General features: G+C 40.7%; 1 protein-coding gene across 3 annotated transcripts in view; it reads right to left on the bottom strand.

The window, feature by feature from the left end:
• LOC124595441 (probable poly(ADP-ribose) glycohydrolase 2) overlaps positions 1-14,281 on the bottom strand; it is a 457,210-nt gene that overhangs the window by 26,527 nt on the left and 416,402 nt on the right. For all 3 annotated transcript variants that reach the window (XM_047134183.1, XM_047134185.1, XM_047134184.1), the window contains 3 exons: positions 13,712-13,876; positions 13,407-13,622; positions 8,584-8,824 (listed from right to left, as the gene is read on the bottom strand). In XM_047134183.1, coding sequence (XP_046990139.1) covers positions 8,584-8,824; positions 13,407-13,622; positions 13,712-13,876 — 622 coding nt within the window. The remainder of the gene's footprint in view (positions 1-8,583; positions 8,825-13,406; positions 13,623-13,711; positions 13,877-14,281) is intronic.

Here is a 14,281-nt window from a genome sequence, read left to right as displayed (position 1 = left end):
AATTTGACCTGGCCTTTTCAATGTATGGACAGATATATATAGCAAATTTTCATGGATAGGAAATTTCCAAGAATGTTAGGGGAGAGGTACTCCTAGAGTGGGCCAAGTCTTTCTAGACCTGATGTGAGGTGCTTTGACCACTGCTCGGAGGTCACTCAATTCTCTGATCCTGAATACAGTTGCTATTAGGTAGAATCACAGCTGGTAGATGGTGGCTCTTTTCCCTTGCAGCCTCCAACATGGTGGCCATAGACATAATGCTCCTTGCAGGAAAATGTTCCTATTAGGAGGATACAGAGCAAACTGTATACACTGTAAGGTATGAAATGTATTACAACATCCAATGAAAAGTCACCTGACAACATTCTGTTTGCCTTCAAGTAATAAGCAAAACTTGGTAAAGAGACACTGAGACAGTTGTATGGAAGAGACATTTTTTGCCACTTGTTTTACTAATTATTTATTTTGGCACCATTAAGTTCCGGTTATTAGCCCATTATCTAGCATAACTGACAAAGATGTGTACACACACACACACACACACACACTTGATGCACAATGGCACAAATGCAGTTCAGCACATGGGTTATTGTGTGCTGGAGGCTATGTCATGAGTGGAGAGAGAAGGGAAGAGGGGAAGAGGGTCTCTGGGGGAGAGGGGAGGGGGATAGACAGTGGCTCAGAAGGAGGTAGCCGGTTTGCTAGGTGATGTGGAGACACGAATTTGAGGGGGGGGGGGGGGGGGGAGGGGGCAGCAGATAAGACTGGGAAACTGTTCAGTGCAAAATGCAGGAACAGTGGACTAATGGAGCATGAAATGAGGAGGGTTATGGGCGTGAAGGATTTGTTGTAAGGATAGCTCCCGCTCAAGTAGTTTAAAAAAGCTGCTGATGGAGGAAAGGATCCAGATGGCCTGTTGGCCACTATAATCTAGCATGCTGTGCCATTGTCTGCTCAACTTTGTTCTCACAGTGTGACGCTGGCTAATCATTCTGGTGGACAGTTTGTTGTTGTCATACTGACATAAAAAGCTGTGCAGTGATTACAGCAGCATTGGCATATGAAACGGATGCTTTAACAGGTGGCCCTGACTCTGATGAGGAACAATAAGCATGTGGCAGGAGCAGAATACGAAGTTCTGGGTAAGCGGACTGGGCAGGTCTTGCACCTGGATCTTCTACAGGGATATGATTCCTGTGACAAGGGGATTGGAGCTGGAGGAACATAAGGATGGACTAGAATGTTGCGTGGGTTGGGTCGGGAATGGAACATTACTTTAGGAGGACTGGGAAGAATCTTGGATAGAATGTTCCTCGTTTCATGACATGATGCTGGATAATCAAAGCCCCGGTGAAGGATAGGGTACAGATGTTTCAATCCTATGAATTAGGTGACAAGGGGGCCAATCCTTTGCAGATGATTCTTGGGTAGTGGAAGGATTGGGGGCATTTGAGTTTATGGCTGGAAATCTGTTTGCAGACTAGTTTTGGTAGTAGTGCCTGTCTGTGAAGGCCCTCTCAAGACATTCAACATACTGGCCATAGGAGTTTTCATCACTGCAGATACGATGTCCTTGGGTGTCCAGGCTGTAAGGGAGGGTTTTTTTGTTGTGTAAGGGATGGCAGCTGTCAAAATTCAGGTACTATTGGTGGTTAACATTCAGGAAGGTGGCAAGTTGGTTTTAGGAGGATCTGGTGAAATAATTATGTGAAACACTTATGTGTTAGGAAAAGTTAATAAGGTGCATGAGAAATGAGGTAGTGGGTTTGGAGTCTGAAGGACACTGGGAGAGGTAGTGTTCAATAGGGGCAAGGTCACAGGATGTTGGTGTATCACTGCACAGCTTTTGATGTCAGTATGACATCCAACCAGCTGGCCACCAGGATGAACGGCCACTGCTACACTGTGGCCAAGAACAAAGTTGACCACCTGGTGGCACAACATGCAACTTAGTACAACATCCTCGATTTCAGTGGCTGCTTTACAACCTGGGTCACATGGATCCTCCCATCCACCACCAGCTTTCTGAACTATGCAGATGGGAGTCATCCTTACAACACATCCTTCATTCGACTAAACCTCCTGGCTTCAGTCTTCATTACCTCACTGTTCCCACACCCTTCACCCAACGGTTTCCCCACCCTGATCAAATTCATGTCTCCACATCGTCTTCATTTTTGGTGCTCTGCGTCATATACCTGGCCTGTGGACTTTCCACCCCCTTCCTGCTGCCTTCCTAGCCAGCAAACCAGCTGCCTCCCTCTGCACCATTAGCTACCCACACCCAATCCCTTTTTTGTTTCCCCATCTCTCTCTTCCTCTACCCACACCACACAACCCCCACCCCACCCGGTCCACGTCTAGGTCATGAAAGGAAAGCTGCCATATTTTCTCTTTTTTGTGTGTGTGCGCCTGTGAACAACTAAATGCATCTGCTTTTCAGTGAGTGGTCTACTTTACTCCTAAAATATTACATTCCACCAGAACTTTCCTACAGGCAAGAATTTATGATCATCACAAAAATCAGAATACTTTATATACAAGATCATAGTTAACTCAATTTATAGTATACCAAAATCTATGTCACAAAAGTGCCCAATTAGTGAAAAAAACTGTTTTCTCTTCTTATCATGATTCAGTAAATACCAATAGTGAAATAAACAGAAATTACTTTACATAATTTAGTACTCATCATCTCTTTTTCTGTTTTTGCGATGGAAAAATGTTAGTAATTGAGCTAGATACTGTCAAAATTAAACAATTGTAAGGCACTCTTATTTTAATTGGTTCACCAAACCCAATTGTTTATTATTAATTACAAACACTGCACTCAAGTGCTGTTAATTTTTATAAATAAGTGTAATTGATATAAATTAGTTTTTCAAGTCCAACAACAAAACCATCCCTACAAAAACAGCACCTAGTGGGGTAAAGCGGCACATATATTGCACAGATGCTCTGTAGGACTGTATCTAATTCATAAAGTGATGATTCCCTTCAGAAGTACACATTACCTTAAGTTTAGAAAACATTGATAGTGTGAAACTCAGCTTGCTGTTTTCTGATGCAGTATACAGCAAACTATGGATGAAGGGCAACAGGCATATTCCGTATTTCTAGATTTCTGAAAAGCATTTGATGTGGTACCCCATTGCAGACTGTTAAATGTATGTGCTCGTGGAATAGGTTCCCAGCTACGGGAGTGGCTTGAAGACTTCTTAAATAATAGAACCCAGCATGTTGTCCTTGATGGTGAGTGTTCATCAGAGACAAGGGTATCATCAGGAGTACTGCAGGGATGTGTGATAGGACTGCTATTATTTGCTGTATACATAAATGATCTGGCAGATAGGGTGGGCACCAAACTGTGGTTATTTACTGATGGTGCTGTGGAGTATGGGAATGTGTTGAAGTTGACTGATTAAAGGATGATGCAAGATGACTTAGACAACATTTATAGTTGGTGTGGCTCTAAATGTAGAAAAATGTGAGTTAACAATATTAAGAAAAGGAAAGTTGCTACTCACTATATAGTGGAGATACTGAGTCGCAGATAGGCACAAAAAAAAAAGATTGTTCCAAATAAAGCTTTCTCGGCCTGTAAGGCCTGCGTCAAAAATAGATGACAGACACAGACACACACAACGCAACACAACACACAAACAATTGCAGTCGAAGGCAACTGTAGCCACATTTCCTGGATTTTCCATTGTTTGGAAATGTGGATGAATAGGGAAAACAAACCCATAATATCTGTAGTGTCCACACCAGATCAGATTAAAGGAAGACATCAAACCAATTCAGAGGTGGGGTGCTAGATTTGTTACCACTAGATTCAAACAATGTGGAAGTGTTATAGAAATGGGAATCCCTGGACGGAAGGCAATGTTATTCTAAAGGGGCACTGACTGCCAAACAATTCTACTGCCACCAACATACGATTCTAGAAATTAGGACTCATATGGAGGCATATAGATCTTCATATTTGCCTTGCTCTATCTGTGAGAAGAACAGGAAAGGAAATGACTAGTAGTGGTACAAGGTACCCTCTACCCTGCACCGTATGGTGGCTTGTGGAGTATATATGTAGATATAGATGGAGATGTGATACATATGCCACCTGACTGACTAGTCCATAGTATGCTGTAGTTATCTCCACTATGACAAATTAACCCACAAAAAGATGTCAGTGAAACCGAACATTATCATCTGCGAGGAGTACACCTGAATCAACAGTACTTGGAATACTTAATTTTTGTAAGTAACATATGGGCACTAACAATTTTCTTTAGGTACTCAGAGTAGATGTGAAGCTCCATACATCCACCCAACATGATGCCACTCTACACAAGACCCACACCAACAACAAACAGAAGTTCTTGTGATTGCGCTGACAGACATTTTCTCTCCAGGTGAAAATTTGGGGAAACGTATTCAGGAAATTGAAGTAGTATTCCTGTGTGAAGATCTCATTCATTGATTAACTCACAGTACAAATTTGATGTTGCTGCATCTGGAGTGTGTGGGTTCATGTCTACAATCCATGAATATGTAGGAGATACTGACAGTCATCTGGCATACAAGCCAAATGCTATGAGTTTTCACTTCACAGTTTATAAAGAAGCTCTGTTATGGGGTAGCTACACTTTGCCAGCTTTGTACTGACTCATATTCTTTGGATCAAGTTCCTATTAAAAGGAGATACCACAGTCTTGGTTCATATAGGTAAGTTGTAATGGTAATTTTGGCGTTTGTTCACCTTTTCTCATTCAGTTTCCGTCTTTTTCCCATTATTATTTTTGGTTGCTATTGCACCTCTTACCACATGATTTTTTTAATATTCTCTTTATTAACACACTAATCATGTGATTTTTTAATCTTCTCCTTATTAACACACTCCAACAGGTATTATAGTAGATTTAGAGAAATCTTTGTAAAGTCAGTAAATACTGCTTTTTTTTATAGACTTCCTTTTGTCCATTTTTTCTGCAAAAATGCTAACACTCAAAGGGAAAAGTTCTCCCTTCCAAAACTCATGTCACACCTGGAATTATCTTTCACTCTGCAGAGGATTGTGTGCTGAAATGAACTTTCCCGATACATAAGAACTGTGACCCGGACCAGATCTGGAACTCACATCTTTGCCCTTTGCAGGCAGTTCTCTACAAATAAAGTCAGCAGCAGGTCTCGTGCATATTTTGCACTATCACTTCTGAGAGAAATGTAAATGTGACTGATTTCTGGCATGTTAGTTCACTGAATTATACCATAGAGCTTGTGTGGACATTGGAAAGTAAGAGAAATATCTTGAAGGACTGAAACTGTATCAAATCATGAGTAATGTATTGATAGCTTGTCTGAAATAGCATTTGCCATAAAAGCAAAGACCCATTTTAAGTCCAGCTCTGGTAAACAGTTTCACTTTCTTACAGAAATATTCATTTTCCACTCCATGAAGCAATTTTCTTGCATCTTTGAACCACAGCAGACTTATTGTACTCCCAGTGCAGCAACAGTTCTTCAGAGAATTTACAGAATTTAATCAAAAAAACTCTTGTATGATTAATATGTTATTGGTGAAGTGTGAATATATTTCTAATGGATTTATACTAATTAACATCATTGCCCCTTAGTAGAAAGGATTCAATCATCTCTGCATCAGATGCAGCTTTTCAAGCTTTCCTGGTGGATCTGTTGAAAATACATTTCTTAAGTTTTACACCAAATAAAATTGTGCAAGTCTGTCAATATTTCATCAAAACAATTTTTCAGTCTCTTCAGTTGGTGGTAATTGCTGTTGTCAGTGCTGCAGGACACTACTGGTGATAACTGTGAGGTGGAATCTAAATTTATTGGGGCAGGAGCAGAAATTATGTGTGCACATAGAGGCTTGGAAGAAAGTGGCACCCACAGTGCCTTCTGCCAGGAGTGAAAGAGAGGTCTTCCATACATGTGCAGTAAGCAGTGACTGATTGTGCTGCCAGACACTCCTGTGGTTAAAGGTTGAATTAACTCTCTGCAATATACTGTATTAGGTCATAAATTGGATGTGCTTGTTGTTCCTGTTTTAGTTTAATGGCACCCATTGCTGGAATCAAGGCAGTGCTTGGTTGAAAACATGCATCCATACTCATAAGATTGTCTGCTGTACGGATATGTAGGGCTTCCTTAAAAACACAATCCAATTATATTTGCAGACCAAAAACTATCATCAATGCACACAATGCGATAGTGTCTTATGCTACCTGGTTGCATAGAGCACACGTGGTTTCAGATCCTGACAGCCTACCAAGTGAGCTGCAATATCTAAGGATGGTGTTCCAATAGAATGGTTATTCTGGTGTTCCAATAGAATGGTTATTCTAATAAACAGATATGTAATACACTCCTGGAAATTGAAATAAGAACACCGTGAATTCATTGTCCCAGGAAGTGGAAACTTTATTGACACATTCCTGGGGTCAGATACATCACATGATCACACTGACAGAACCACAGGCAAATAGACACAGGCAACAGAGCATGCACAATGTCGGCACTAGTACAGTGTAGATCCACCTTTCGCAGCAATGCAGGCTGCTATTCTCCCATGGAGACGATCGTAGAGATGCTGGATGTAGTCCTGTGGAACGGCTTGCCATGCCATTTCCACCTGGCGCCTCAGTTGGACCAGCGTTCGTGCTGGACGTGCAGACCGCGTGAGACGACGCTTCATCCAGTCCCAAACATGCTCAATGGGGGACAGATCCGGAGATCTTGCTGGCCAGGGTAGTTGACTTACACCTTCTAGAGCACGTTGGGTGGCACGGGATACATGCGGACGTGCATTGTCCTGTTGGAACAGCAAGTTCCCTTGCCGGTCTAGGAATGGTAGAACGATGGGTTCGATGATGGTTTGGATGTACCGTGCACTATTCAGTGTCCCCTCGACGATCACCAGTGGTGTACGGCCAGTGTAGGAGATCGCTCCCCACACCATGATGCCGGGTGTTGGCCCTGTGTGCCTCGGTCGTATGCAGTCCTGATTGTGGCGCTCACCTGCACGGCGCCAAACACGCATACGACCATCATTGGCACCAAGGCAGAAGCGACTCTCATCGCTGAAGACGACACGTCCCCATTCGTCACTCCATTCACGCCTGTCGCGACACCACTGGAGGTGGGCTGCACGACGTTGGGGCGTGAGCGGAAGACGGCCTAACGGTGTGCGGGACCGTAGCCCAACTTCATGGAGACGGTTGCGAATGGTCCTCGCCGATACCCCAGGAGCAACAGTGTCCCTAATTTGCTGGGAAGTGGCGGTGCGGTCCCCTACGGCACTGCGTAGGATCCTACGGTCTTGGCGTACATCCGTGCGTCGCTGCGGTCCGGTCCCAGGTCGACGGGCACGTGTACCTTCCGCCGACCACTGGCGACAACATCGATGTACTGTGGAGACCTCACGCCCCACGTGTTGAGCAATTCGGCGGTACGTCCACCCGGCCTCCCGCATGCCCACTATACGCCCTCGCTCAAAGTCCGTCAACTGCACATACGGTTCACGTCCACGCTGTCGCGGCATGCTACCAGTGTTAAAGACTGCGATGGAGCTCCGTATGCCACGGCAAACTGGCTGACACTGACGGCGGCGGTGCACAAATGCTGCGCAGCTAGCGCCATTCGACGGCCAACACCGCGGTTCCTGGTGTGTCCGCTGTGCCGTGCGTGTGATCATTGCTTGTACAGCCATCTCGCAGTGTCCGGAGCAAGTATGGTGGGTCTGACACACCGGTGTCAATGTGTTCTTTTTTCCATTTCCAGGAGTGTACATTCTGATCAAAGCTAGTACAGTGTAAGGATGTAAATGAAGATGCAGAAGCATAGAATGCAAAGGCCTCTTTCCATATATTCATGACATGTCTTCAAGAATAGAGAGAGTCCTCAGGAGATATAACATTAAGTTCATTTTTGTCCACCAGCAAAATTGAGGAATTTGTTGTGTTTGGTTAAAGACAGACATGGCCTTAAAAAGTGTGGTACACATATGATCCCATGCCAGTGTGGGAAATATTATATTGGGCAGACATGTAGCACCATACAAGAATGTTGTGTCAACAGGGATATGTTATTTCAGCTAAGCACGGCCTGAAATTCAGCACTGGCTCATATTAAGTTAAAACAGAAGCAACAAGAATCTCCAGTTTGTGACTGGATGCAATGTGTTGCAGAGAGTTAATTCAGTTTTTAACCACAGGAGTGTCTGGCAGTTCAGTCATTGCTCACTGCACACACATGGAAGGCCTCTCTTCAGCTCCCAGTACAGGACACTATGAGCCTAAATTTCATTCAATGATGAACTCTTCTCTGTGTATGTGTAATTCCTGCTTGTGGCCCAATAAAATTTGATGCTACCATGTGATTCTCACCAGTTTCATCTTGCAGCAGTGACGTCAGCAACTACCACCATCTGAAGATGTCAAACAGTCATTTCGAGGAAATACTACAGGTCATATGCAAAATAAGTGTGTATGCGTTTCTGCCTTAGTCTTGAAACACAACAAAGAGACTTTGTAGACTGTTAAAGAAAAGATTTTTGAGACATACCTGTATCATCTGTGTCAAGAGATGTGCATGCACTATGAAATTCTTCTGACTCTGTCTCAGACTGACAGCTGGAATAGTGACTGCCAAATGTTAGTGGAACATTCCGTGTGATTGGCAAACATTCTCCTGAGGATCCAAGCACTATAAAACGCCCACGACGTGATCCTGGGCTTGGCGGTCGCAACAAATCTTTTGATGCTGCAGAAGGAGCTGTTGGCGGTGGCTGAGGCACAGCAGTCTCCTGAAATTGTATATAATATATTATCTGTAAAACTTGCATGATAAGCAGAACATCATATCTACATCATAAAAAATAGCAGCAGTTTCAGTAGGTAGTAATAATAAAAACATTTCATCTAACTAATTCACATGAGTAGCACCTTAGATATTAGTTATTAATGAAAATTGCTTTGAATGCCTTGCATGCATGAAACAGCAGGTCTGTTATTGTCCTTTGAGAAAGGATCACTGAGAAAACAATCAGAAATTTTCATTCAGGAAGTGCAGTGACCTGCTGATTATTGGGTACTTGAATTAACTCTCACTGTTTGTTGGACAGAAAACACATATTTATTTTAATACAATGACATACGATAATTTACTGAAAGTAGTCCTTCAGCAGCTACAACCCTTTCCCATTTTTTGGGTAACAATCTGATTTTTGATTAAAAAAAAATCTGGTATATTTGGGGTGATCAACTCATGGAGCCAGTTAAAAGACATGAAGTGTTGTCCAGAAAAGCTAAGCTGCATGGACCAAAATGGCAGTTAGCAAGACTGATGTCTGGTGAACATGGTGGAGGGAAGGGATAAGACATCCCATCAAAGTTCCTTCAAGCTTGCTTCATTTGGTCTGCAACATCTGGTTTGGTATAGTCATGAAGCAGAACAAATTTGTCATGTGGCTGACCATACTGCAGACATTTTTCTCAAAGTGTGCAATTCAAATTGAGTAACTGTGCTTTGTAGCATTCAGTATTCCTTGTTTGATCCAGTTACAGCAGCTCATGGTACTCTACACCAACCAGGATACATTTTGTCATGCATCTCAAAAGCATTGTCTTGGAATCATCAAAGCCAATCCCTGCACATTGTTTCCAACAGAGCTTGTTCTCCATATGCTTCCACAGCAAACAATGACTTTGTGCATCAGATTTCTTGAGATGAAAGCAGAAAAGTAATATTTTCTGTGATGCTGTTTTGGAGAGGTACAAAGGTCAACACGTTTGAGGCATTAAATAGGTACGTTCTTTTCACTCCACTCAGAAATCACACACAGATCTGAAAGCACAATGTTTCTATTCTTCAATACATTTTGTGCCACTACGCCATACTATGCTAGTACAACTACTGTCTCTCTTCATGAACAGTGAGCATTAATTCAAACTCTTAGTACAATAAAGTCATAAAATTTATAAATAAAACATTTTAGCTACTTGCAAGAAGAATGAACAAACTCTAACAGATATTGGCTTTTGACCTATCACTGTGAATTCAACCATTTGGTATTGTCTATATTCTGTGATATTTTGATAACATGGTATGGTACCATTTTCAGGCAGTTCTGATGACTGACTGTCTCTCTCTGAGTACCTGTTTATTCATACATAATTCCTGTTGACAATCATATCCCTGTGAAACCCAGTTATGGTTCCTTTTGTGAGGTGGCAGAAAAGAGGACTGCTGGGTCATGAATCCCAGTTAGATACAACATTGCTATCCTTACATACAAAGTTTGCCTTGAGTGGGGAGGCAATTTTCACCTTAATGTCTCTAGTTTGTGTTTTTTTCTTTTTTAGTAAGCTTACAGCAAGATTCAGAACTCCATTTAATTGGTGTCTTTATTCTGAAGTATGTTTTGTATTCAAACTGACAGATTCTTTTCTGATGCAGTTTCAGAATGTGTTGCCTTGTTGAAATATCCTGGTGAGACAAGGCATTGTGGCTGTTTTAGGTACATGTGGCACTTGACACTGACAGTTTAATACTAGCTTGTCCATGTGGCGTTTCTACACTTGCATAGATTGTGGTATACTCTGGATTTCCAGAGTTCCCGTTTGTTCTTTACAAATCCAGCAAGCTGTGGTCTTGGAATACAAAGTTGACATTGTGCTAGGGTAACAGTACATATGAGAAGAGATACTAGTGAAAATAATTAAAAAGAAGTTATTGGAGATGGAGTACAAGCTCAGTTTGATAACAATGTACAGATAGCTAGAATTAGGAAGCGCAGACAGGAATTTGAAACTTGCTTTTCAATTGTACAATATATGAATTGCTTAACTTAGCACCACATTGGTACTGATCCTATGAAATACTTGTCACTGAATATATTTGAAGTGAACTGGTCAAGAACTTCTTGAGGTTTTTGGTAAAATGTTAAATGACAACTTGTCTTTATATAGTAGTATAAATGCACACATATCTGAATGTTCTATTCTGACAACCAGAAAATATTGGCTTTTTACTTTATGTCTATCACTGATACATATTTCAAACATTGGAAAATCCAGGATGGAATGTAACATGTTTATGAAGAGGATGGGCGCTACTCACCATATAGCGGAGATGCTGAGTCGCACATAGGCACAACAAAAAGACTGATACAAAATAAGCTTCCAGCCAACAAGGCCTTTGTCAAAAATAGATCTCACACACACACAAACACACACACACACACACATGAAAATGAGTTGTGTCTGCGTGCGTGTGTTTTTCATCTATTTTTGACAAAGGGCTTGTTGGCCGATATCTTATATTGTGACAGACTCTTTGTTGTGCCTATCTGCGACTCAGCACCTCTGCTATATGGTGAGTAGCAACTATTCTTTTTATAATACTGATAAGTATTTCATAAGGTCAGTACATATGACAACCAATGTGGTGCTAAGTTAAGCAATTCGTATACTGTACACTTGAAAAACAGGTTTCAAATCCCTGTCTACACCACAAGCTATCTGTACATTCCTGGAATTTTCCAAGTACATATTGGTAGACACACACACACACACACACACACACACACACACACACACACACACACACACACACACACACACACAATATGGAAAAGTTGTTAACAAAAATCTTGAAAAATACTTGACCTACTTACTTCAAATTTTTACACAGTACCCTAATAAACACACAGATGGTCAAACGGATATAGGCTACACATTTTTTAAACAACAATGTCCAGGTGAGGGAGAAAACACTGTAGTGTGAAAATCTCCAGTTTTGTTTTGTTTCTCGCAGTCAGGTTTAACTATGATAACAGCTCATTTAGACCATTATACAAATTACTTATCCCCCTACATAGTCCTGCTCCTTGTATATAATTTTAACCAAAAATTGTATACTTCCTCACAGTCAATTTTAACAGGAAACAGGAAAGTTGTACTTATGGCTTATGAATGCTGAGATGGAAATGGACATAGAGGGGGAGGAAAAAAGGAGAACAGGACATATATCCGATTCCCATGCATATTTAGAAATTGTGAAGTGTTTCCAGGTTCACTAGTATAATATAGATTATCATTTTACGACTTGCAAGACAGCTTGGCGTAAAGCACTAGATCACATGTCCAAGTAGTAGTAGTAGTAGTAGTAATGCCCTTAAGCCTAATAAGAGCATTATTGGTGTGGATCATATGTGGTTTTTCATGCCTGTTTTTATATGAACAGAAGACTACTTTCCAATCTTTGCTTCATAAATACAGCAAACAAACACTTGTTGTGACACAAAAAACAGAGCTTATATGATTTTCAAAACAATTTTGTGAAGAACATCCTTCCCCTTAGATTAAAGTGAAGAAGCAGAGTAACCTTTTTGAAACCACATAACCGCTAGTTGGGATGCCCAACTTCTCTATTTCCATGCATCAGATTCAAATTTCATTCAGCTTGCTTTTGTAGAACGATTATAATATAATACTTCCTGGCAGATAAAAACTGTGTGCCGGAACAAGACTCGAACTCGGGACCTTTGCCTTTCACAGGCAAGTGCTCTACCAACTGAGGTACCCAAGCACGAGGATGGGGCGTGAGTCGTGCTTGGGTAGCTCAGTTGGTAGAGCACTTGCCTGCGAAAGGCAAAGGTCCTGAGTTCGTGTCTCAGTCCGGCACACAGTTTTAATCTGCCACGAAGTTTCATATCAGTGCACACTCCACTGCAGAGTGAAAATCTCATTCTAATTATAATATAATAATTTATCGTGTTGAGTTCACCTAATTACTACAATATTCAGATTAGTGCTCTCAAAAATTAATTCCCATTCTTGGCTGTTATAATTGATCCACAAACATCTTTGTCATTATGTATGTCATATAGCCTCTTTTTACCATGTGACAATATGATGTATACTTAACTGAAATGTGTTATAACAGTTTATTGTGTTCAGAAATCATATAACTTACATTTTTATATATTATGAGAAAACTGTTTGTGGATCATTAATCACATCTAAAAATGGCAATATATTGGTGAAACTGATAATGAGAATATTGTGGTAATTAGATGATCTAGATGTAATAAATCATCATATAATATTGCCCATACACTTCCATACAAAAATATGTCTATTCTTAAAGTATAATTATAATTTCTGTTTCGCTCAGCTATTGTAACAAGGATATTCTCAAATTGTAGATTGAACATTATGTATGCAAGAAGATGTCTGCAGGCACTTCATGCAATAATGGCTCCGTTTTAAATAAGTGCAAGCAGCTAAATTAAACCACTAAGTTTATTTTAAATTAAAATTGAATGGCTAGAACATAATGCTGATTATTTTATATGTTCACAGTATGTTGTAAGCAAATGGTACCTGCTTCTGAAGCTTTTCTGAAGTAGTCTCAGGAGGTGTAGAACTACATGATTCACCAATAGGTGACAGTCTTCTTGTAGACTGCTGAGCATCTTTATATGGTAACTGCCTGAAGCCAAGAAGAGCTTTGTTCAGTTCTCTGAGGACATTGTCTTCCTCAAATTGACCCACTGGTAACAACTTGTAGTTTTCAGCATCCATGCAGCACACATGTGCCTTTTCAAGAAGAAATAACTGCTGTTAAAGAAGCATGAAAATCACATCTATAATATATTTTCAGTATCCTGTAATGGGTGTATGCTCACCATCCTAGGCTGAGAAGCAGTCTCAAAAGTTGACCTATGTTTAGGATCATGTATGCGAGACACTTGTTGAACACCATCAATTGTTACAACCTCATTGTCCTCCAGAGCTTCAACAAATGACAGGAGTGCCAAGAGCTCAGGTTGGGTGCAGAACTGTATGCTCTCCTAAAAAGCATGGAAGATAAACTGTGAGTTTTCATTTATTAATGACAGAAAATGATGTAAAAGGTTTCTGACAAATGACTAGATCATTAAGTTTAAGGACATAACATTTTAGCAGCAGATTCAAGCTGCCATAATTAGTGACAAGTTTATTTATTTGACAGAAACTCATTCTTTTCCAAACATACATGCTGGGTAATAGATGTAAGCCCACTGCTTGTATTATTTAATTAGGAACTTCCTACAAACTAATATTCAATGGCATTAAGTTACTTATGATGATATTAAGTAAAAGCTGCAGAATAAAGAGAAATTCCTATTTCATAGAAAATAAAATTTGTGAATTCCATAATACTATGAATAGTTGTTATATTTTCTTTCTTTTTTTAAAAAAATCATTGACCTGGC

The sequence above is a fragment of the Schistocerca americana genome, chromosome 2 (assembly GCF_021461395.2).
Source record: "Schistocerca americana isolate TAMUIC-IGC-003095 chromosome 2, iqSchAmer2.1, whole genome shotgun sequence".
NCBI lineage: Eukaryota > Metazoa > Arthropoda > Insecta > Orthoptera > Acrididae > Schistocerca > Schistocerca americana.
This window is presented reverse-complemented; position numbering and strand designations above follow the sequence as displayed.